This window comes from Myxocyprinus asiaticus, chromosome 49, assembly GCF_019703515.2.
Source record: "Myxocyprinus asiaticus isolate MX2 ecotype Aquarium Trade chromosome 49, UBuf_Myxa_2, whole genome shotgun sequence".
Classification (NCBI taxonomy): domain Eukaryota; kingdom Metazoa; phylum Chordata; class Actinopteri; order Cypriniformes; family Catostomidae; genus Myxocyprinus; species Myxocyprinus asiaticus.
The window spans coordinates 19,404,773-19,429,953 of record NC_059392.1 but is presented as its reverse complement, the minus strand read 5'-3'; the positions used below and the strand labels follow the sequence as shown (position 1 = coordinate 19,429,953).

At 36.6% G+C, this 25,181-nt stretch overlaps 2 protein-coding genes across 5 annotated transcripts in view; both read right to left on the bottom strand.

The window, feature by feature from the left end:
* The window catches only part of LOC127438147 (WW domain-containing transcription regulator protein 1-like), an 84,179-nt gene extending 79,217 nt beyond the window's left edge, over window positions 1–4,962 (bottom strand). For all 3 annotated transcript variants that reach the window (XM_051693487.1, XM_051693488.1, XM_051693489.1), the window contains exon 1: window positions 4,284–4,962. In XM_051693487.1, the coding sequence (XP_051549447.1) occupies window positions 4,284–4,693 (410 nt within the window). In that variant the 5' untranslated portion in view covers window positions 4,694–4,962. The remainder of the gene's footprint in view (window positions 1–4,283) is intronic.
* A 4,649-nt stretch (window positions 4,963–9,611) lies between these two features.
* On the bottom strand, window positions 9,612–20,864 carry LOC127438154 (COMM domain-containing protein 2-like). 2 transcript variants are annotated; one of them, XM_051693501.1, is made up of 5 exons: window positions 20,661–20,864; window positions 20,076–20,153; window positions 18,674–18,756; window positions 11,951–12,124; window positions 9,612–10,654 (listed from the first exon to the last, which is right to left on the bottom strand). In XM_051693501.1, the coding sequence occupies exons 1-5, from the start codon at window positions 20,725–20,727 to the stop codon at window positions 10,457–10,459; spliced, it is 600 nt and encodes a 199-aa protein (XP_051549461.1). In that variant the 5' UTR covers window positions 20,728–20,864; the 3' UTR covers window positions 9,612–10,456. The 2 variants fall into 2 exon arrangements, with proteins under 2 accessions (XP_051549461.1, XP_051549462.1); XM_051693502.1 differs by lacking the exons at window positions 18,674–18,756; window positions 20,076–20,153; window positions 20,661–20,864 and adding an exon at window positions 12,286–12,741.
* Between the last annotated feature and the right edge of the window lie 4,317 nt (window positions 20,865–25,181).

The window sequence follows — 25,181 nt, the reverse complement described above, 5'->3', positions numbered from 1 at the left end:
ATTTTGATTTTGGGGTGAAATGTGACCCATACGTGTTTTCAGGAAAATCCCCCACATAAACATATTCAGTCCAGACAAAGAGAACAAGTCTTGTGCAAAATTATCGCACAAAACACGAGTGAACATTTGGGTTTAGATGTGGAATTTGTGTGCCACAGCTGGCAGCGATAAAAACGTAAACTATTCACAGGTTATCTGCAACTTAATGGAGAAATAAAGAGATCAACAAACCCTGAAGAAAAGAGGATTTCATGCTTTGCGTGGCATCAAAAGAAGGCCTAATTACAGACTGCCTTTGCATGAGGAAAGAACTTTAAACACTGTCATTCTTTTCTCTCTCTCGTTTGTATCAAAGCTGCTCTGGTATCCGTCTATCAGACCGATAGCAATTAAAAATAAACAGAGAATTTCTTCTTGTTTCCATGTAGGTGTGGGTAATATGAAAAGACAAACCAGTATATATTTATCATCAGTTTTATCACAGTTATAATAGGCTGCCCCAATCACTTTACATTCAGACACTTTCATTATTTTTTCGTTGACTTTTCCATGCTGCTTTTTTTTAATTGCTACCAATCAGCTCAACTCATTTCTGCACTGCTGAAAAGCTCTAGAAGCATCTTGAATTGCGAGCTGTAACAATGATATCTAGAAAGCTGGTATGTTTGAGCAGAAAGAGGGGGTTGTGTCACACTGGAAAGGGATATATGGAGCCAAATAGTGGGGGTGAATGAACAGCTGCAACCATCAAAAGTGGAAAACACAAGATGACAATACTCACTTCCTCAACATGCTATTGTATATATTTAATAAATTAATTAATTTTGTCTTGTGCATTCAATGGACAAATAATTACATTGGGGTCCAAAAGTCTGCATCCACATTGAAATTCTATTATTCAAATTTTACACAGGGTGCATCAGAGGTCGAGGATGGGCACAACACTTGCGGACATTGGATAAGCCGGTAAGAACAGCGGTTAAGGTATTTACACGCAAACACGAAATCAGGGTAATGGACAAATGTCTATGTGTACTGTTCGGTTTTTCTACATTGAATACTATAGAGGGACATACCGAATACTACGAATTTCTGAAAGTCACATTAATTTTTCAATTCAACTTTTCACTTAAAATGTTGTGCTGATATTGATAATTCGTAATGGAAAACAATGTATTCAAGTAGAAAAATACAAAATAGAAGCATTTTCTCTCGAGGTCTCAGACTTTTGGACCCCATTGAACATTTAAGGAACAAAAAATAAGCATTTATTTATGTACTGAGGTGCTTTCAAAAGAAATGGCCTTGGAGGTGTGCATTAGAGAGGGGCTCAATCTGAGCTGAGGGTGATTATTACTGACAGGTCGCTTTAGTTTTCCTGACTGTTTAATTGCAGGGCGGCTTGGAGCTCACGTCTGCTGCTTTGTTGTTGGGAGAGGTGTCCGCTGAATGTGTGGCAAGCTCTGGCACGTTTCTCACCACATTACATGGAGAGTTTCAGGTAAAAGACACAACCGCCCTCCCCCTTTTTTTTATTCTTTTGATTTAGTTTGATCAGCAAATAATGTACTGCAGTTGCCTTATCACTGTGTAATCATGTAATCCATAAAAAGTAACTAATCTATTTATTTGATTTAATCTAATTACAAGTACTTGATTTTGTAATATGATTACATAATACAGATTACATGTAATCCATTACTACCCAGCACTGGCGTTGCATTACTGACTACATTCAATTTGCGATTAAACTGAGCGGTAGCTCAACCGATGAGCATTGCACTTGTGAAGCAAAGGGCCGCGGCACGACGCCTTAAGAGTATGCAGGGTGACACAGGAGCCGAAAGTGTCAAAGCAGCACCACAGAATGACGTGGCTGCTTCAGCAATTGCATTTTTCATTTCAAATTTGCTTTTATGACACTATGGGTTAGGTTTAGGTTAAAGGTTTAGGATAGGGAGGTTGGTTTGGTTGATTTAAAATAGTCATGTTATATTCATGAGATCAGGCTGATTTCATTTTATGCGAACATAAACAAGGCAGTGAGGGATAGGTACAGTCCGTTCAATAGACTGTGCAGTCCTAATGCCTTCAGACACATTTAATTTTCACTACGGATGTTTTACAGAGTTCTTCGTCCAAGGACATACACTCACTGAGCCCTTTGTTAGGAAAACTATGGTCCCAATAGAGTGCCCGACATGGTCTTCTGCTGTTGAAGGCCATCCGCCTCAAGGTTTGACATGTTGTGCATTCTGAGATGCTATTCTGCTCACTACAATTGTACAGAGTGGTTATCTGAGTTACCGTAGCCTTTCTGTCAGCTCGAACCAGTCTGGCCATTCTCCGTTGACCTCTCTCATCAACAAGGCGTTTCCGTCCGCAGAACTGCCACTTACTGGATGCTTTTTGTTTTTGGCACCACTCCGAGTAAACTCTAGAAATTGTTATGCGTGAAAATCCCAGGAGATCAGCGGTTACAGAAACACTCACGTTAGAATTCGCTGAGAGCACATTTTTTTCCCCATTCTGAAGGCTGATATGAACATTAACTGAATCTCCTGACCCGTATCTGCATGATTTTATGCATTGTACTACTGCCACACGATTGGCTGATTATCGCATGAATAAGTAGGTGTGCAGGTGTTCCTAATAATGTATAATGGGTGTATTTTCTATGTTTTGTCAGCTGTACCATCAACACCTAGATACACAACAGTGCAACTCAATGGTTAAATAATACAATTAAATATAGCCTAGCGTCTACCCTAGCTAAGGTCCACTAAGTCATTTGAAATTACCCCTGCGTGATCAAAATCAACAAATGATCAAGGCATTTTTATGATGCAGCTCTGCCAAGTTAAAGCTCCTCAGCTCATATTGACCACTGATTTAGCAGATGCTTATTAATGCGCAAATAACAGCTAAGGAATTAACTAATAGTGGGGTAGAAGCGAGTAAATAACAGTTTAAACATGTCGTTGAGGCCTCTAGTGTCAGCAAATACGATTTTGACACATTAAAGGTTTTTAATCTAAACTTGTATCATCTGAATACAACCAAAGACCCTCCCATCAGGATCACAGCCCTCTATTCTAAGTTCATCTCTGTTACCTACCCCACAGTCATGTCCCACAGAGCTGATCACAACCCCAGAGTCTAATCAATTCTACTAAATCAGATAAAAATGTCCCCAGGGCCACAGAAGAATAGTCTTCTCATTTCTGAAGAGAGGACAGTCAAAACACACATTTACATTGAGACACACTGAAGATATGCTAAACACATCCTTATCAAGTTGACAAAGAGCCTTGATCACAGGTCTGGTGTGCTAAACGTGTGTTGCACATGACAGTTAGCGAGACCGGGTGTTTTGTGTCTTTATGATCCACACCCTGATACTGGTGGGTGGGTGTGTGTGTGTGTGTGTGTGTGTGTGTGTGTGTGTGTGTGTGTGTGTGTGTGTGTTTCCGGCCCACACCTTCCACATGAATCTGTTCATAGGTCAAAATGAAACCTAAATATCACTGCAGAGATTTCACCAGTGTGAACGCACACCGATTTAGAGCAGAAACTCGTTTAGACATCACACAGATATTTAGATATGGACAGCTTGTCCTTAAAAACACAAACTGTGATAAATACAAGTATGTTAATAATGTTAGATTAGAACTTTAATATTATGTAAATTAATAACTATACATAAAAACATTAAAATCAAGTAAAACAAAAAAAGATCACAAAAATAAAACAAGCACAGAACATATAAAATTACTAAAATGATTTCTTGATTTTACTTTTTAAATTAAAGAAAAAATTAGCAAATAAATACAAAAATAAACACTAAAATAAAGCAAATAAATAAAGCAACCAATCAGGCCTAAATAAAAATAAACAACTAAAAGTAAAATTACAAAAATTACAAAATTGTATTACTTAAAAGTTAGCAAAAAAATAAAAAATAAAGCAGCCAAGCAGGCCTGCAAAAGGATAAAATAAAGCAAATAAATACATACAAAATTAAATAAAGTTAACATAAATAAAAGTAAATTAATAAAAACGATTTATAACTTCTTTATTTTAAAGAGGTAAAAAAAAAATAATAATTTGCAAATAAACAAATAACTAAAGCAACCAAGCAGGGCTAAATAAAAGGAAAAATAATGCAAATAAATAAATAGAGAACGTTTATATATGTTAAAGCAACGGAATTTCATTTCAGATCGTGTAAATTGTGTGTTGTAATGTTGTGAGCACATGAATAAAAGTAACGCAGCACTTACTTGAGAAAGTACTTCTGTCCGTTGGGAGTGCAGGCCATCTCCCAGCCCGGCGGCAGCGGCAGCTCTTCGGCCACATCGAACGACTGGTGTCGGATATGAGTGTGATGACGCCCGGGGGTCGCAGCGCTCAGCGCGCCCGACGACAGCTGCAGGGACGCCGGAGACGAGTGCGAACGGACGTGCTGCGCCTGGAGCCGCGGCGGGTGGCTGCCCGAGTCCGTGCTAGACTGCCGGGAGTGAGAGCCCGAGTCCGGCTCCTTAAAGAACGACTCGGGCAGATGTTTGTTCCTCCAGGAGCTAGGCTTTGGGTTCATGACCGAGTTAAAAAGAGCCTCCAGATCCGTGTCAAGGTCTTTGGCGACATGGATCACCTGCTGGCCCGGCAACGGCTGGAGAGGGTTACCGCTCATATTGTTAGATATACAAACAAATAAAACAAATCCTACTAATAAAAAGATTCGATTAAAAATAGGCGATGAAAATCCTGAACCTCTTTGGTTAGGCCTGTTTTTTCTTTCTTTGGTAAAAGTTGTTTTGGCCTTCTAAAAAGTTTTTTTTAAAGTCTTTAAAAAGTTGTCATAAAGCTTAAAAAGTTGATGTCATAATGTTCCTCATATGAATTTCTCCAGAAATATTCCTCCTCCGCTCCCCAACTTTCCTGCGTCCACTGACGGACTTTTTATCCCGATGGAAAGTTTGTAAACTCAACCTCCCCCCAGCTATCCCTCTATGCGGCTCCTGTGTCAGTTTATGAATATTCAATGAGGTAAGAGCTCATGAATATTGAATTGATCAGTTTAATACAGTTTCGTCATTATACAAAAGTATGAATGGATTATCTATGGACTATCCCGAACTAATTACTCAAACAATTGCAGAACTAATTCTTTTTATTTTTAAACGTTATATTTTTAATAAAACTTTAATTTAAAAAGCTTTAAATATTGTTAAACTTAATGTTTGAAGGAACCGATTGCCTTTAGAAGAAATAATTATCTAAACATTTTCTCGAAATCCCTGAAATGTCATTTGATAAATGTGTACATTTAAAGGTACATTTTTGTAACGTATGAATCAAATTATAATTATATATATTAATGAATTAAAGTACTAATTAAGAGTTACATTTCAATAATAAAGTTTAAATTCAAATGTTAAATAATAAATAATACAATTGTTTATAATAAGTTTATAATTTAAATGTGTGTGTGTATATATATATACAAAAATAAATCATATTAAAATAAATACAATAATAAATGTGTTTATTAACTTTTTATGTATTTTTTAAAATTTAAATACTTTTTTAATTTAAATAAATAAACAATAAATTATTATCCAGGCTAAAGTACAAGAAAACTTTATTTTATTTTGAGTAATTATTATTATTAAATTGTTTAAAATAAATATCTTTAAATAAATATATTTGTATATTTATTTATTTTTTATTATTAACATCGCATTTTATTTAACTTGAATAAAAAATAAAAAAAGCTTTATTTTTAAACTATTTTTGAAGGATGTTTACTTAAGAAGAATCTGGGATATTTATCTAAATATTTTCTTTAAATCCCTTTTTTAAAATGTGTACATTTAAAGTAACATTTTAGTAAATATATATATATATATATATATATATATATATATATATATATATATATATATATATAAAGCCTTTGCTATTTAAAAAAAGTTAAAGTTAACAAATAAATAAAAGTAAAATAAAGTTAATGAATTAATACATGTATTTATTAACTTTTTTATTAACTTTATTAAATGTATAGTAAAAAGTAAATAAATAAACACTTAATTATTATCCAGGCCGAAACACAAAGCAACTGCACAAGAAAACGTTATTTTCATTTTGAGTAGTTATTATTATTATTATTATTATTATTATTATTATGAATTTGTTTTGCTCAAAATAAATATTTGTATATAAATATATTTGTATATTTAATATTTTTATTATTATTAACTTTATTTTTTATTTAACTTTAATAAAAAAAAGCTTTAATTATTTTTAAACTATTTTTGAAGGATATGTTTACTTAAGAAGAATCCTGTATATTTATCTAAACATTTTCTTTAAATCCCTTTAAAAAAATTTGTACATTTAAAGTAAAAGTTTAGTAATTATTTACTTAACTCATTACAATTATTTTATACATATTATATCATTAATTCAAAAGCTAATTTAACAATAATAATACAATTAAAAAAAATTCACTGGAAATAAATGATACATTTAAATAATACATTAAGTTTTATAACAAATGCAAATGCTTATTTGCTCAAAAACCAACATCAATTATTTTGACACTTATTGCTTTTAATTTATTGCTACCCAACATAGTTATTAAATACGTTAGATCTTTAGCCTTTGCTTTAAAAAAAAAAAAAAAAAACGAAAATAGCAAAAGATAAGACGCTTTTAGAAGCTGGTTCAACCTTTAAACATCATTCGATTTTAACTTGCTTGCGAGATATTGTCAGGGTAAGATATGGATCAGATGTGTTGAAAAGCTATTTTTTAGGTCAACCGTTAATCCTTGTCACACACCCGAACCACCCAAAATCCAGTGTTCTAGTTAATTGACATTTAGTCACACCTCAATCATTACAACTCTGTCTCTGGAGATATGTGTTAATGTGTGAAGACAGTCATTTGACAGATGAATGAATCCAATGACTCATAGAATTACTGGTCATGTGTGACTTTATGTGGCAATGTCTATAAATCTAATGCAATAATTTACCTTAAAAATAAGTGATGTCTCTGCTGGTCTATCTGTGCTGTGTGACTGAGTGCTTTCGCACAATGTGCATCTGTGATCATAAACAGTTGACATCAGCGTTAGTTGAGGTAATGATAGGTCTGTTCTCTACACCAAACCTGATTTTAGACTTCCTTCCTTGGGAACCCCACCTGTTACAGAGTCCCTTCTGTGTGGACTGACCCCGTCACACACCACACACTGACAGCAAACAAAAATTAACGGACTCCCCCTTCTGAGATCTTAAACAAACGAGTATAAAAGGTTTCTGTTATAAAGCATTTGAAACAAAACACTTTCTTATAATAACAACTTACAAAGTACATACATTTTGATGTTTTAATAATAATAATAATAATATATATATATATATATATATATATATATATATATATATATATATATATATATATATATATATACACACACACACACACACTGGTGGTCAAAATTTGGAATAATGTACAGATTTTGCTGTTTCGGAAGGAAATTGGTACTTTCATTCACTAAAGTGGCATTCAACTGATCACAAAGTATAGTCAGGACATTACTGATGTAAAAAACAGCACCATCACTATTTGAAAAAAGTCATTTTGATCAAATCTAGACAGCAGCCATCACTCCAACACCTTATCCTTGAGTAATCATGCTAAATTGCTAATTTGGTTCTAGAAAATCACTTGCCATTATCAAACACAGTTGAAAGCTATTTGGTTCGTTAAATGAACCAAACATTGTCTTTGTTTTTGAGTTGCCACAGTATGCAATAGACTAGCATGTCTTAAGGTCAATATTAGGTCAAAAATAGCAAAAAGGAAACAGCTTTCTCTAGAAACTCGTCAGTCAATCACTGTTTTGAGGAATGAAGGCTATACAATGCTTGAAACTGCCAAAAAAAAAAATAAAAAAAAAATGAAGATTTCATGCAAAGGTGTACACTACAGTCTTCAAAGACAAAGGACAACTGGCTCTAACAAGGACAGAAAGAGATGTGGAAGGCCAGATGTACAACTAAACAAGAGGATAAGTACATCAGAGTCTCTAGTTTGAGAAATAGACACCTCACATGTCCTCAGCTGATAGCTTCATTGAATTCTACCTGCTCAACACCAGTTTCATGTACAACAGTAAAGAGAAGACTCAGGGGTGCAGGCCTTATGGGAAGAATTGCAAAGAAAAAGTCACTTTTGAAACAGAAAAACAAAAAGAAAAGGTTAGAGTGGGCAAAGAAACACAGACATTAGACAACAGATAATTGGAAAAGAGTGTTATGGATCTTAACACCACTGAGCTTTTGTGGGATCAGCTAGACTGTAAGGTGTGCGAGAAGTGCCCGACAAAACAGCCACATCTATGACAAGTGCTACAGGAAGTGTGGGGTGAAATGTCACCTGAGTATCTGGACAAATTGACAGCTAGAATGCCAAGGATCTGCAAAGATGTGGAGGATTTTTTTTTATGAGAATTTCTTTTTCAAATTGTACTAGTAATTTTTCATGTTATTAATGTCCTGACTATACATTGTGATCAGTTGAATGCCACTTTGCTGAATAAAAGTACCAATTTCTTTCCATAAGAGCAAAATCTGTACATTATTCCAAACTTTTGGCCGCCAGTGTGTGTGTGTGTGTGTATAAATATATATATATATATATATATATATATATATATATATATATATGACATTTTCAGTGCATCAATGCATGTTATTTATTAAAATGTAAGTTGCATTGCCTCTGAAATGACTTTTCTTTTCAGTTTGTCACCAAGCCCTCCTATTTTTCAACCTCTCCCCCCAACCACCTGTCATATTAAGACCATTTTTCACCCTCCGATCAATTCCTGATGAATAAATTAAGTCCCGCCCTACATTTGTCTCATTGAATATTGATTTTCACTCAGAAACAAATGCATCAGATTATGCTTCGCACTGCAGCGTGAAGCATTTTCATATTTCCATTGGTTATGGTATAAACATAATTATTTAACTTTTTATAGTTAAAATGATTATTTGGTGGGTTACCTCCCCCCATCCCCCCTGGAATCTACACCCCTGCTACAAATACCATAGTTGAAATATAGTTACTGTAGTAATGTATAATAGATGAAGCCATTGCGAGGGAATGCAATACTATTTCAGAAAATAAATTCCCTCTATGTTCTCTAAGGGGCAATGAAAATGTAAAACAAAGACATACGTTGGTTAAATAACTGAGGAGCAGTAACTGGTAGAACATGCTGACTCAGGTGATAACACCTGTGTCAGAACTTATAAACATTGCAGGCGCTCATCAAGTGAACTAAAAATAGTTGTGTCATGGGAAGTGTACTTGGGAGAACTGGTTTCAGTTCTTAGTAAAACTTTTAAAGTTAAGCCATAAACCTCTCAGTGATGCCAAGTAGATCATAAGTGTGTGAATGACTTTCCTAACTTGAAGATTCAAAGTTAGCAATTAGCAAATTAATCATTATCCTGACACTTTTTCTAAAACTCAGCAAGGACAAAATGACTCACTGACATTTTGAGGAAAAAAAAAAAAAGAGAGAAAAATTTTGCTTCAGTCTGTTTTTGCATTTATTTATAAAATCATAAATGCAGAGATTGACAAATCATGTTTTTGTTACAGGAATGGACGAAGAACTAAACGCACATACTACATTCATGAGAACACTTTGAATGTTAACAGTACAATGTGCCATGAGAAAATAAGGCGGTTTAATGGACTTGGCCACATTAGTCAACATAATGGACATATCAGAAAATCTTTAGAAGTAATGTAAATGTAAAGTAATGCAAAGTGTCCTACTGTGACCACAAATGTTGCTTATTTTTAAATAAACAAGGGACAAAATGAAATTATTTTCTGTGCTATCAATATTATGCTAGAAATGCTGTCAATTGAGCATAACTTCTATTGAACCCGGTGCAAAAATGCATCTACAATGACAGTTCAGTAAATTGATCATATACATTTTTGCTTGGGATGTGAACCCCCAAAATGACATCAAAACAAATTCATGGACTGAATACAAGGCAAGAGTTAATACTTATGGCACTAACTAAACATGTAATCAATGTAATCTGCACCGATTCTCCACAAGAAACAACTCAAAGGCTTATTATCCATCATTATAATGGTTTATGATTAATTAAATTGATTTAAAGCCAAATACACACTACAAAACTGAAGGTTGTCACCCTGTGCACACTTAAAGACTCTGGTTTTCTGTTGCAATGGTGTGCACGCTACAAGATTAATTGCAAAACTGGGTGCGTCAATTACAAGATCATTCCTTCCTGAGTAAAGGCAGATCCTGAAATATTTGCACATGTAGCAATGGGAGTTTTTATTCTTTCCAATGTTTCTTTCTGCTGCAGGTGACTGCAGTGTGGCACTATTTGATATTACGGAGAATGCGGCGGCAGTGGTTGCTCTTGAGCTCGGCGAGAGCGCGCTCCAGCTCCTGAATGAGATGCTGCAGCGTGGCGGGATCCGTCTGCAGCACACGTGCGCTGCGCTGCCCTTTGTCCTCCAGGTGGAGCTTCATGGTCACAGTGGGTTTCACCTGATGCCTGAGAGTCCTGCTGGCCAACTACAGTCAAGAGCAAACACACACATACAAATATTCTTCACATTTTACAAGTAGAACGACATGAGGGTGAGTAAATGATGACAGAATTATCATATTTGGATGAATTATTCCTTTGACTTCTTCATTCTTCTGCCGCTTGCAATTTTTTACACTCAAATTTTAAAAGCTTACCATCACACATATTGTGAACTAATTGCCCAAAAATTGTCAAATTTTTCAAGAACTAATAAGTATTGTATATGTTTACAAACTTATGATAAATTGATTAAAAAAAAATACTTTTTCTTTTGTTGTTCTTACTTTGTAGATATGTCATTTTGATTCTGTTCACTCCACCTTCCTCCAAAAAGTCTCATTTTATTCCACTAGATGGCAAGTACTAGAAAAAAAAAAAAAATCACAAAATGCCGATCTGAAATGTAGGTGGTGCTCTAACGCATTTTAACTCTCACAGATGTGCTCGTCCATAGACATTCAGTCTAATTTTAGTTCATGCACCACCCCCATTGTTTCATTGAATATCTCGGCCTCTGAGTGGACTAGAAGCTCAATCTCTCAGCTTAGAAAACTGAGATTCTCCCCTTTGCGATGATGTATTTTATCATCAGTAGTAAATAACATATTTTTCCGATGATTTGTTTAGCATTCTTTTCCTGCTGGACTGCATATTTTGTTCTGGAAATCAAAGATATAACATTGAATTGTTCACTCAAGCAAGCTCACAGACATGTAAAAAATTGTCTTTTTAAAAAAAATTTTTTTAGAAAACTGCCCAAGTTAAAAGCAGATATAAAGTTTTTAGCTATTTGGGGCTTACAGCAGCAGTTATAGGAGCATAAAAGACATTTTATTTGTTTGTATTTGATGACTTACAGAAATCACATTTCACTTTGTGATTCTATTGAAAATCATTCAAACTGTGGTATTAGGGCAACAAAATAAACTGTACAGTCATGAGAGCTTTCATTTGATATATGACATCTATTTGAGTAAAATACTTTTCTAGTCATATTAATATTTCTACCACTTGACCTCTAGGTGGCGCTGATTTGCAACGTGAATGTTTTCAGGCATTATTATGTTATTTTATGTAAAATAAATGTTACATAAAAGAAGTGATGTTTATCTATGAAAAGTTCAGATTCTAAGCTTTCAAACGATATCACACATGCCTGACTTATGTATTTAGAGTGACTTTTTTTGCAACATAGTGCCCCCTTTTAGACCCATCAGCAGGTCCGCAGAGTTGAAGAGGTTAAGCAGTCTGGACCATTAAGTATGGATTATAAGTGATACCTGAACATCGAGTCGCCACTCCAGGTTGTGGTAATGGGGGAGGCTGGGGGCGAGTTTGCTGAGGATCTGTCGTATCTCCTTCCTGTTCTCTAAATACAGCTGCAGGAGAAGTTCATTGAGCTCCTCGCTGAATCCCAGCACCAGCACAGAGTCCTTGAAGTCCACCTTAGAGATCTGCAGAGATACGCATTGAAATGTAAGCTAGGCTTTTTTATAGTGCAAGAAAGATTTGTCCAAAGTGACATTTAATACAATTACAGGATGAGTGAAATAATGTTACAGGTTACAGGAAATGTTCACCCAAATAAATGAAAATTCTGCAACCATTTACTCACCCTCATGTCATTCCAAACCCCTATGGCTTTATTGTTTTCTGTGAAACACAAAAGTAGAAATTTGGAAGTCTGAATGAATCTTGAAGCTCCTTTCCACACGGCTGTCCATTTGTCAAGCTCCAAAAAGGACAAAAAAGGCATCATAAAAATTTAGCATAAAAGTAGTCCATATAAATGGTGCACTATTCACCTTACTCAGCCCCGCCCTTTTCAGAGCTCCGCTCTTCCAAATTTTGTCATCTAACTTTGTTTGCATTGAAGCTACTGAGAAGAGTCAATCAAAATGGATTACGTGCGGGAGCACAGAAAGTATTTTTCCCCAAGAGTTGATGGTGATGGTGCACCCCTTTACTACGTGAAAATGCTAGTATGTTTTTTCTGTCACTGTAAATGTTCATTTTTCTGACACCAGCGGAGGTAAATTGGACCAGGCAGATCACATTCAGACAGCTATGACACATTGCGCTTTTTCATACAAGCATTTAATTGTTATACATGTAATTCTGCTTAATTTTTTAGGTTTCAACTAGTTAATAATTTGGTTTAAATGTGTAGTTGACATGAAATTTCAAACAGGACAGCTCGTATTATTTTACATGCAAGTTCATTACATAAAGGAAACCAAATTTTTTAAAATTAACTTGTCACCCAACATTTTTTAGAGGTTTAAATGTTATTAAAATAGTTCTAAATGCAATATAAAATAAAACGTACACTTATTTTATATTATATATATATATATATATATATATATATATATATATATATATATATATATATAGTTGTGCTCAAAAGTTTGCATACCCTTGTAGAATTGGTAATATATGTACCATTTTTAAAGAAAACATGAGTGAGCAGGCAAAACACATTTCATTTATTTCTTATGGGATTCATATTCAACTGCAGGTTATAACAGAATGGCACCATCATAAAACAAAACATGGCAACAAAGAAAAAAATTAAATGACCCATGTTCAAAAGTCTGCATACCCTTAGTTCTTAATACTGTGTATTGCCCCCTTTAGCATCAATGACAGCATGCAGTCTTTTGTAATAGTTGTTTATGAGGCCCCAATTTCTTGCAGGTGGTATAGCTGCACATTCATCTTGGCAAAATGCCTCCAGGTCATGCAAAGTCTTTGGTCGTCTTGCATGAGTTTGAGATCTCCCCAGAGTGGCTCGATTATATTAAGGTCAGGAGACTGTGATGACCACTCCAGAACCTTCACCTTTTTCTGCTGTAACCACTGGAGGGTCAACTTGGCCTTGTGCTTAGGGTCATTGTCGTGCTGGAAAGTCCAAGAGCGTCCCACGCGCAGCTTTCGTGCAGAAGAATGCAAATTGTCTGCCAGTATTTTCAGATAACATGCTGCATTCATCTTGCCATCAGTTTTCACAAAATTCCCCGTGCCTTTAGAACTCACACAACCCCAAAACATCAGTGAGCCACCACCATGCTTCACAGTGGGGATGGTATTCTTTTCACTATAGGCCTGTTGACTCCTCTCCAAACATAGCGCTTATGGTTGTGACCATAAAGCTCTATTATGGTCTCATCACTCCAAACTACAGTGTGCCAGAAGCTGTGAGGTGTGTCAAGGTGTTGTCGGGCATATTGTAACCGGGTTTTTTTGTGGCATTGGCACAGTAAAGGCTTCTTTCTGGCAACTTGACAATGCAGCTCATTTTTGTTCAAGTATTGTCTTATTGTGCTCCTTGAAACAACCACACCGTCTTTTTCCAGAGCAGCCTGCATTTCTCCTGAGGTTACCTGTGGGTTTTTCTTTGTATCCCAAACAATTCTTCTGGCAGTTGGGGCTGAAATCTTTCTTGGTCTACCTGATCTTGGCTTGGTATCAAGAGATCCCCAAATTTTCCACTTCTTAATAAGTGATTGAATAGAACTGACTGGCATTTTCAAGGCTTTGGATATCTTTTTATATCCTTTTCCATCTTTATAAAGTTCCATTACCTTGTTACGCATGTCTTTTGACAGTTCTTTTCTGCTCCCCATGGCTCAGTATCTAGCCTGCTCAGTGCATCCACGTGAGAGCTAACAAACTCATTGACTATATATACACAGATACTAATTGCAATTTAAAAAGCCACAGGTGTGGGAAATTAACCTTTAATTGCCATTTAAACCTGTGTGTGTCACCTTGTGTGTCTGTAACAAGGCCAAACATTCAAGGGTATGTAAACTTTTGATCAGGGCCATTTGGGTGATTTCTGTTATCATTATGATTTAAAAAGGAGCCAGACAACTATGTGATGATAAATGGCTTCATATGATCACTATCCTTAAATAAAAGACAGTTTTTTTGCATGATCAGTCATATTTTCAAAATCAATGGCAAAATTTCACAATTTCTGCCAGGGTATGCAAACTTTTGATCACAACTGTATGTGCGTGTGTGCGCGCATAAATATATAGTTGCGCCCCTTCCCCCGTTTGGGTTTAACACTAAAAAAAATCTGCTTACCTTAACTATAACGTGATGAGTTAATGACTTGAGATGGTCAGAGGTGTCTTACAGAGATATTTTTAATGACTTTGTGTTGTCTATTGGAGTTTCGTGATCACAGAGGTATATCAGTACATCCAAAGCATGAAGGTAAGATCTTTATTTATGAATGAAGTACTCTTGTTTTAAAATCTCCACGCTCTGCTTACAGTTGTTATGACATCCACTGAACACTAATATACTCATGATAACTTTTGACATCTCTATAACCTGTAAATCTACTTCGATAGCTACTGTAATTACACATTAACGTCAACACCACACAAATCTATATAGAATACGCTAGACTGGAAAATCAAAGACAAAATTCTTAAGACGGCTGCACGCTAAATTCTCTGGTGCATAAGATGAATATCCAAGTCCTGTAAAGTCATAAAATAGCTTTGTGTGACAAGCCTATTGAATGAGCGTGAATGACTCTTAAATGAAACTTAAATTTCAGTCAGTTCCTCACACAAAGCTTCTGTATGACTTCAGATGCAGTTTAGCAGTTTTTTTCTTTAAGTCACAATTTTTTCAATATTTCGTCATGTTAATTAATTTTAGTCAATTTTACTCTGACTAAAATGGTATACTGTATAAATTTAACCAACAAAAATCATAATGTAGTTGACGATAATGTGCTAAATGCAAAACATGTATCAAACTGTAACAGACCAAACTTTAACCAAATGTTTAAGTAATTCGTTTAAGTAATGAATATGTATCAAATATATTAAAGACTAATATGTTTGATATGTAAGATTATTTGCAATAACAGCTGGATGACTGTACAATATCCCGCTTATTACCTGACTACTAACCAAATAAATAAATAACTGGACATAAAATAATTATGAGAGAAGAAACTGCTGAATTTGCAGCTGATTCACACCTCCAGTTTGCATCGGAGTTCACTTGGTGTTTATCTTTTAAATTATGACCGTCTGCTCATTATCCAGTTTATTACAAGACTACTTGCCAAATGAATAAAAAATGGACATGAAACACTGATTTGAGTAGAAATTATTTTATTAGCTTAGTTGAGATCGAAGCAGTAAAGATGACTCGCAATACCCCGATGACTGGTCTGATATGTCTTAATCCCAGGATGTGCGGTTGTTACTCAGAAATATCAGACTGCAAGATGGCGCCATTGGTCAATCAGAATAGAGTATTTCAGAGACCCGTGTAATAATAGCATATACTGAAGTATTAGCTACTTTTAGAAATTATTCTGTTGTGAGTTCCTCATGTTTAGACAGTTTAGGATATTGCGTTACGTCTAGCACATTTTTAAAAAAACGGCATAAACACAACGCATTCTGAGTAGTTCAAGTTCAACTGTTCATTGGCTTCACTGTATGTGCAGATATAATTTGTAATATTACATTAAGGTTGTGGAAATACACTGATGAGCCAAAACATTATGACAACCTGCATGTCCTCCACATGCCGCCAAAACAGCGCTGACACGCTGAGGCATGGACTCTATAAGACTGAAGGTGTCTTGTAGCACCAAGACATTAGCAGAAGATCCTTCAAGTCCTGTAAATTGCGAGGTGGAGCCACCATGGATTGGAATTGTTGGTCCAGCACATCCCAAAGATGCTCAATCGGATTGAGATCTGGGGAATTTGGAGGCCACGGCAACACCTTAAACTCTTCATGTTCCTCAAACCATTCCCAAACAATGTGTGCAGTGTGGCAGTGTGCATTATCCTGCTGAAAGAGGCTATCAGGGAATACCATTGCCATGAAGGGGTGTACCATCACACTCCCTCCACTGGTTTGTCGTCTTCCCACAGTGCATCCTGGTCCCATCACTTCCTTAGGTAAAAGGCACACACATACACGGCCGTCCACGTGATGTAAAAGAAAACAGGACTCATTGGACAAGGCAACCTTCTTCCACTGCTCCAAGGTCCAGTTCCGATGCTCACGTGCCCATTGTAGGTGCATCATGGGCACTCTGACGGTCTGTGCCACAGTAGACCTTCCGTCTGTTCAGACCAGATGGGAAAACCTTCGTTGCCCTTGAGCATCGATGAGCCTTGGGCTCCCAAGACCCTGTCTCCGGTTTGTGGTTTGTCCATCCTCGGACCACTGTCGGTAATCACCACTGCTGACCGGGAGCACCCCAAAAGCCTTGCCGTTTCAGAGATGCTCTGACCCAGTCGTCTGGCCATAACACTTTGGCCCTTATCTGAGCAACTTTGACCTTTACTCCTGCCAATTTTTCCTGCATTCAACACACTGACTACGAGAACGGATTGTTAGTTTACTATCTAATCTACCCAGACCTTGACGTGGCCTTGTTAGCAGATGATCTACGTTATTTGTTTCACCTGTGAGTGGTTATAATATCTGGCTCATCGGTGTAGCTCCACGGTTTCAAACCAGGAGGTGCGCCTCCCCAGGTGGGCGCCAGGGCATGCGCAGAGATTTATGATAAATTCACCAAGTAAAATCAAAAGATAAATAAATAAAAAAAAATTTATTGAGAAGATAAATGAAAATAATTGGCTTACCAGACCATAGTCCAGCTTAACAGACAGTAGCTCTACGGTGTTATAATTCTGTTAAATGTCATGAACGTAGGCATATCATGGAGAGCACATCTGTACCAGTTGCGAGAGCACGAATCTCTCCGCTTGCACGCAGATTTACTATACCTTGCTCTATGAAATCTCCCTGCTCTCTTTCAGATAGTGTGTGTATGCTCAAAACCGGTCATGTGCACTCACACATCTATTATAAAGCCATATAAGCTCTGCCTTTGTTCATTCATACAAATATTCTGCGTCTGTAGATGTGTTATATCGAGGAAGAAACAAACTGGAGTTTGAGGAATAAACTCGCCATTTGGCCGGTAACGATTACAAGAAATGCAGTATAATACATGGTTAAATTTGTATTGAATAAGAATGATATTCTGATGATTGCTGATGATACATGGGCAAATACAAATGACATAAATGGTCAACTAAGAACATCTGTTGCAACTCACGTCTTCTGTCACCACAGTGGAAAACAGCTGCATAAGTTTATCTAGGATGCAGAAAATCCGAAAATGTGGAACAAAATCATGACGTTCAACATGATATCAGGTCAACGTGTCTTCATGTGTTTGGTATGATTAACATAGAGATGGAGAATGGCTCATGTGATGTGATTTTATCACAAATATAGGTGAAAAAATTAAATAATCCCATTGTCATAAGGACAAACATGTAGTCTTGTAAATTTTGTGAGAGGGGGGGCTTACTGTTTAACACTTTGATAACCCCTGGTGTAGCTGATTAATATCACATATATAGGATGTTCTTGAGGTAATTAACCCGGTAGTAAAGCTCACTGTACAGGTGTTCAGCTCTTTTAGTTTACAAATCCCCATCATAATATGACAGGATTATTTTAATCAATTCTTTCTAAATTTTTCTTTGTGTTAGCATATTGTTAATATTTTGATTAATTCTTTCTTGACATATATTTGTCAACAGTATTTTTTGATTAAAACCATTTCATTATCGGCATGATGCGTCTTTTTTGTTTCGTCTTCGTTATCGTTGAAAAAATCTAAAAATCCTTCGTCAACAGTATTTGATCTTCCTCATTAATTTAATTGGTGAGATTAATACTGGTTGTATGGACTACTTTTATGGTCCTTTTTGGAGTTTGACAGATGTGGTCACTGTGAATTGTTGTATGGAAAAGATTCTTTAAAAATTCCCGTTTTGTGTTACACTGGAAAGACAACAACATACATGTTGGATTGACATCAGGGTGAGTAAACAATGACAGATTTTTCATTTTTTCTATGAAAAATCAACCCCAACTTTCAATTAGCAGCTTCAGTGTGGTTAAGTGTTAAACGTACGCACCATCAGTTTTGAGCTCTCGGTGAGGAGGTACATCAACCCCTCCACGCTGTGCTGGACGCTGTCTGATGACACATTGAGTTTCCCTACAACATCAACATCAGCAAATCAAAAACCAGCAGCTCATAAACAATACATTATAATATACACTGCCTGGCCAAAAAAAAAGTCACATATTCTAATATTTCGTTGGACCGCCTTTAGCTTTGATTACGGCACGCATTCATCGTGGCATTGTTTCGACAACCTTATGCAACATCACAACATTTATTTCCGTCCAGAGCTGCATTAATTTTTTGCCGAGATCTTGTATTGATGATGGGAGAGTCGAACCACTCCGTAAAGTCTTCTCCAGCACATCCCAAAGACTTTCAATGGGGTTAAGGTCAGGAATCTGTGGTGGCCAATTGATGTGTGAAAATGATTCCTCACGCTCCCTGAACCACTCTTTCACAATTTGAGGCCGAAGAATCTTGGCATTGTTGTCCTGGAATATGCCCATGATGTCAGGGAAGAAAAAAATCCATTGATGGGATAACCTGGTCATTCAGTACATTCGAGTAGTCAGCTGACTTCATTTTATTGGCGCATAATGTTACTGAGCCTAGACCTGACCAACTAAATCAACCCCAGATCATAACACTGCCTCCAGAGGCTTGTACAGTGGGCACAATGTATGACGGGTGCATCGCTTCATGTGCTTCCCTTCTTACACTGTCGTGGCCATCGCTTTGGAATAGGGTAAATCTGGACTCATAAGATCACATGACCTTTTTCCATTGCTCCACAGTCCAATCTTTATGCTCCCTAGCAAACTGAAGGGTTCGTTTTTTTTCTTTTTTTTCTCAATTAGCCTCACTAACAAGTGGCATTCTTGTGGCCACACAGCTGTTTAGTCCCAATCCTGTAACTTGTCGCCACATTGTGCATGTGGAAATGCTCTTACTTTCACTATTAAACATGTGTGAGTTCTACTGTCGATTTTTTACGATGTGACTTCAAGCGTTTTAGTGATCTCCGATCAGGATCATTCAAGATTTTTATCCAACCACATTTCTTCCGTGAAGCTGAAGATTCACCACTATCCATCCAGGTTTTAATAATGCATTGGACAGTTCTTAACTCAATTCCAGTGATTTCAGCAATCTCCTTGTTTTCTTTGCTTGATGCAGGCCAATAATTTGCCCCTTCTGAAACAAAGTAACGTCTTCTGACATGGTTGTTTAAGAAATGAGAAGCTACACACTGCATCAGTTAGGGTTAAAAGAATTGTTGCCAGCTGAAACATATTAATCACTGCAGTAATGATCCAATCATAGGCTCTTAAGGATCTGCTTATTTAAATCCAAACAGCGACTTTTTTGTTTGGCCAGGGAGTGTAGTAATACCACACTACTGTACTCACGTGCAGCTCCCTCGTATATTTTAGGGGTTGAGCCCTTTTTCAGAAACTCGACAGCGATCCTGCCAAACTCCCCAACAACTGAGAAACATAAAATCACATAATTTATGATGCTTTATTAAAATAGCAAATTGTAGACTCAGTAATTAGTAACATTAATCAACAATCTTTCACATTAAAAAATTATATTTATAACAGATATACAGTGAGAAGCAAAAGTCTTTCAAATTAGATTTCTTCTGTTTATATAAGTTTTTTTTAAACTCTTATTTTTTTATTAAAGCAAACATATGCTCTTTGGAACATTTTGTAATCCGCTGGATTACATGGATTATTATGAATATTTGTGTTAAATTAAAAATAAACACAAAATAAGCATTTTATATATATATATATATATATATATATATATATATATATATACACACACACACACAACTATATATACATATCCTTTTTTTTTTTTTTTTTGACCTCTTTGTAACTAAGATAAACAAATGTAAACACAACAATCTTATATGTAGAATATATTTAGATATAATTCACAAATAAGCACATGTAAACATTATGTGTTTTTCTGTCACTCACCCGCAGGATCCACTTCAGATAAAAATCCTAAATGTTCTTTATGCTCTTCTGATAAAACTAACAGCATTTTCTGACGCTCTGTAATGTGTTAACTCATAGAACAAATCTTCAGGTTATTTTGTCGTATATTTAAATTAAATGTGGGAATCAAAGAATGTTTTGTCCTGTATTACAGTCACATGATCAGATGAGTTCGCTCGCCTCAATAGAGTCCGACTGAAACAAACAATCAATCCGATAGTTCCGCGTCAATCTATGACATTTTACATTACACATCTGAATTTGACATTCGGCTAAGCCATGGACATTATGGTGATTCTAGATATATCTAGATATTTATGTTTAGGTAAATATAAAAAAGTGATGATGTGGAGGGTACATAAGGTATGGGGGGATTTGACAAACAATGTGAATGAGGAAATTGTTTAGATGCTGGAAACTGGTCACCATTTCTGATTGCATTACAATTATTATAATTTTAAATGAGAGAGAAAAAAACCATTTAAAATAGTTTTAAAAAGAGTTAATTTCAAGGTATTCAGCTATTTGACACATTATTTCCAACAGTTAGACTCTCATATGCTGCATCCACACAAATGACTTATTTTATGCTTATTAAAACTGAAATTTCATTTATTTTATTTGAAGGACTGAATGAGCATCCAAACGAGCAAAGCAATTCAAAATAGTGAGTAATATGAATATAATATGTAGGCTAATTTCGCACAAATAATTTACTTATGCACAAATATTTCCCAAAAACATACAGTGAAAGAAATGGATATGAAATACTGAGTTGATATTATTTTATTATGTGAGAAGAAAGAGAGTGAAGAGTATCTACAAGATGCATGAAACTAGCACTAGCTATGCTGCTAGCACTAAGAAACCAGCTATGTGGGAAATCACTTACCTGGGACAATGGTCACTTTTACAGTTAAGTACTTATTACAGTTTAGTAATATGCATTTCTGTATAATTTGTACACTATATGTAGTCAATACACTATGTTTTATTCTGTGTTGCATTCTTGTTGTTCTGGAATAGTTTGATTTGCCATTGATTTCATTGTGTGTTAAATATATTTTGCAAGTGTTGTCACAGTAGTGTAAGGGTGCCGTTTTCACTTCATCTGACAGAATATTTCTGATGCTGCGTCTGGCCAGTGTCCATGCTATGGCTAGCTGCTGCAGTCACGGCTTTTCTGTGAAAGCACTGTGAGAGGACAAAAAAAGATAACATTGTATTTGAGTCTCTCCTAAAAGTCTTTCTATACATTTTTATCTTGATTTATGTCCAGATCTATCAAAAAATTAAAAGTGTATAATTTTCTGTGCAATTTACGATACCAAATGCAATTGCAAAAATAGTAAAGGCTTTGTAAAAAAAGTATGCTTTGTTTTACCAAGTGCTGTTTCATCTTACATACAGTCGAGAGCTAAGCCTTTCAAAGTATGCTCTTTGATCGTGACCCTGTACGGATGCTCACAGACGTGGACTTTCCGCATGTTTATAAATGTTGTGCTGCATGGGACAATATGTGCAGACTGTGTACATAAGAAACTGTCACATTTACTGTGCGTGAGACGTAGTGGCACATGGACAACTGTTTTCAAGCAATTTCCCATCTGCCATTGCTAAAAAGATAGTCCTGCCCCAAACTCTTGTCATAGGTTCAGCCTATCTTTATGTTAGGCCAAGGTATAATATACTGTACCTGCCAGTTGCTTGAATGGTGCATGGCCTCCAGGAAGTACGCAACCTGAATGCTGCCATCTTTGCTCATGCATAGGCATTCAGTGTCGGGCAGTTTTTTTGTCCAATTTTTAGCCACTCAAATGCCATGTGACACCTCACTCTGGATCTGCAGGAAAATAATATCCTGACAGTGCTGATTGGCTCATGGAGAACATGCACAGTCCCAAACCCTTCAAAAGTGAATTTACTGAGCTGTGATGTCAAATGTCGTAGGACAGGGAAAAATATAAATTAAGTATATTTAATGCTTTTAAGATCCCTCCAAAAAACAGTCGAACACTGGTAAATATTTACTATAATATAATGATTTTTTTGCTATTTACATGTTGCTTGCAAAGAATTAAAGAGCACAAGGCTACTTTTTTCACAAAATGATGTAGTTATGGTAGCATTGTCAACTATCCCATATAAGCAGGGACGTCCCGTATTTTGGCCGAAATGAAAATGTAACTTAGGGTTTCCAACATTTTGCCATGCTTATATTGGACGCTTGAGCATTTTCAGTTCTTCAATTCCGGTATTTCACTGACTTAGATATGGGACAATATGTGTCTGACCCAAGTGGCGAAATGCTCAGTGGGAACCCAACCCCACCACGGACGGACTGCAGAATGCTTGAGAGAAATCCCCCTGGTCAGATGTCGAAATGCTTGAGGGGGATACCCCCAAGGTCTAATGGTGAAACATCCAGTATTAAAGCACTCAAAATGCATCTCATGTTCGTGTAGCGAAAAGTTGGCAACCCTAAGTTACATCATCTACCAGTAGGGGATAACTTCGAATGCTGCCCAGCTAAACTATGACCCCCTGGCTCAAACAAACTTACCAATTTTTCTTCATCTTTTTAGGAACTCAACCTATGAATGGCTTACTTATAGCTGATTTTGCATAATTAAACTGGGATACGAGAAAGTATTTTAACATCGAACAGAATTACAAACATCATCTTTTATAACAGTAACCAACCTAGCAATGGCCAAGCAGTTAATTGCATTTTCTTGTAGAGTTTGGCCACAAAGCAACCTGAATTTTCCACTAGGAATTAAAAGTATCTTGGCTGAATTTGGAAAGCTTTTGATGTGGAAATGTGGGGAAATGGTGTCTAGAAAAAAGTGGGGCTGTGGAATTTTACTCCAACAGTCGTTCACGCTCCCATCACTATTTTCAGCTGCCAGGATTTCCGTTGGGTTCTTCCTCCCACATGCCCTATTCCTGGTGAGGTTCTGCTCTCTTGTTGTACACTTCGGGGTCTGGAAAGGAAGCAGCTGGGGCAGTTTTACTCATGCACTCAGGGAAGATGGAGTAGTGGGGTGATGAAAGAGACAGGAAGGACCTACAAAGGATGATGTCATTGGAAAGCCACGGGATGGATCTTTGACCTCCACACATTTTCTCAAAATTCTACCACTGGGATTCAAGGACATCTTCTGCATGGGAAAGCCATTGACCAGCACAGGGTCACCTACTTTGCTTCCATCCGGGCGTTGTTGTCTTGCTTGAGTTTAGAAACTAAATGAGAGACACACTCCCTGTGCTGATGATGAATTGCAATCTGTAGAAGGTTGCGGCCACTGGGATCGCTACAGGCCAGATTTGTGATGCTACTACTAATGAAGAGTTTTAGAATCAGGAGCTGTCCAGCTTCAGCAGCTGCATGTGCAGGACACTTCAAAGCATCTGGATGGTTCATCACAGAGCACCATGTTTGGTATGGGTGGACACCAGCATGATGTTTTGCTTTAACCCCAGAGTTGATCAGCCAGCTGGCCAAGTCCAAGTGTCCATGTGCTGCTGCGACATACAGAGCCACACGCTTCTGAAATTTGCAGGACATCAGGATCTATTTGACATCAGTTGCCCAAAACATTTGGAAAGATATGTGTAGGAGCATTGTCTAAACCAAAGAAAGTGTGTTGTCAAACCTATGTACAGGCTTCTGGCCAGATAGATGACATTGAACTGTACATTTGTGTCCTTTGACCCAAGTTTCCAGAAGAAGAGTGAACCCTGTGACAGCGAATCCTAATTAATGGCATTAATAATGCAAACATCACTATTACTATTGCTCATTCTTCAGATAACCAGTATAATTTGTGTTTCAGGCTTGATAGATAGTTCAAATCACACTAGCAGCAAATGCATAGCAACTTACTTGATAGTCTATGTATTCCATTTCAAGAGTGTAGTCCATCATTAGACAGAGGTGATGTAGGCAGAGATCAGTTAGGTGCATCGCAATTCTACCTGGCCGGTAATTTCGGTGAGGTTTATCCTAAGTCCAAGGTTCAGGCATTGGCATATGAAGTATCCCATGTCTTATAGTTGGAGTTGGCATCAGTTCATCCATCATTATAGACTGAAGTGATGTTTGGCTGGCATCAGCTGCTATTAGTCATCATCACTCAGCAACACGTAGCAGTGGAGTCCAACACAAAGCAAAAATGGAGCTGGATTCAGCCGGTTCTGGTGACCTCAGGATAGGAGTCCCGAGGTTGAGACAGGGAAACAAATAGAATAATATTAGCATAGATGCCATTCAATTTATTACAGAGTTATAGATCACGATCAATGTTTCTGGTTTCTGGTTCCGGCAGACCTAACTAAAGCAGCCTAATTGTGAGTTGAAGGATAAATTAGGGGAATGCCTGGCTAAATAGATGAATCTTTAGTCTAGACTTAAACTGAGTGAGTGTGTCTGCATCTCGAACAATGTTAGGGAGACTATTCCATAGTTTAGGAGCCAAATATGAAAAGGATCTACCT

What these genes read in the sequence shown, in the direction of transcription:
- LOC127438154 (XM_051693501.1), bottom strand. Translation starts at nt 20,727, where the DNA reads ATGCTGTTAGTTTTATCAGAAGAGCATAAAGAACATTTAGGATTTTTA. An exon ending in ATCTGAAGTGGATCCTGCGG is followed by an intron (nt 20,154 to 20,660) that starts GTGAGTGACAGA and finishes TATGTTTCTCAG; the next exon opens with TTGTTGGGGAGTTTGGCAGG. An exon ending in AGTGGCGACTCGATGTTCAG is followed by an intron (nt 10,655 to 11,950) that starts GTATCACTTATA and finishes TCTTGACTGTAG; the next exon opens with TTGGCCAGCAGGACTCTCAG.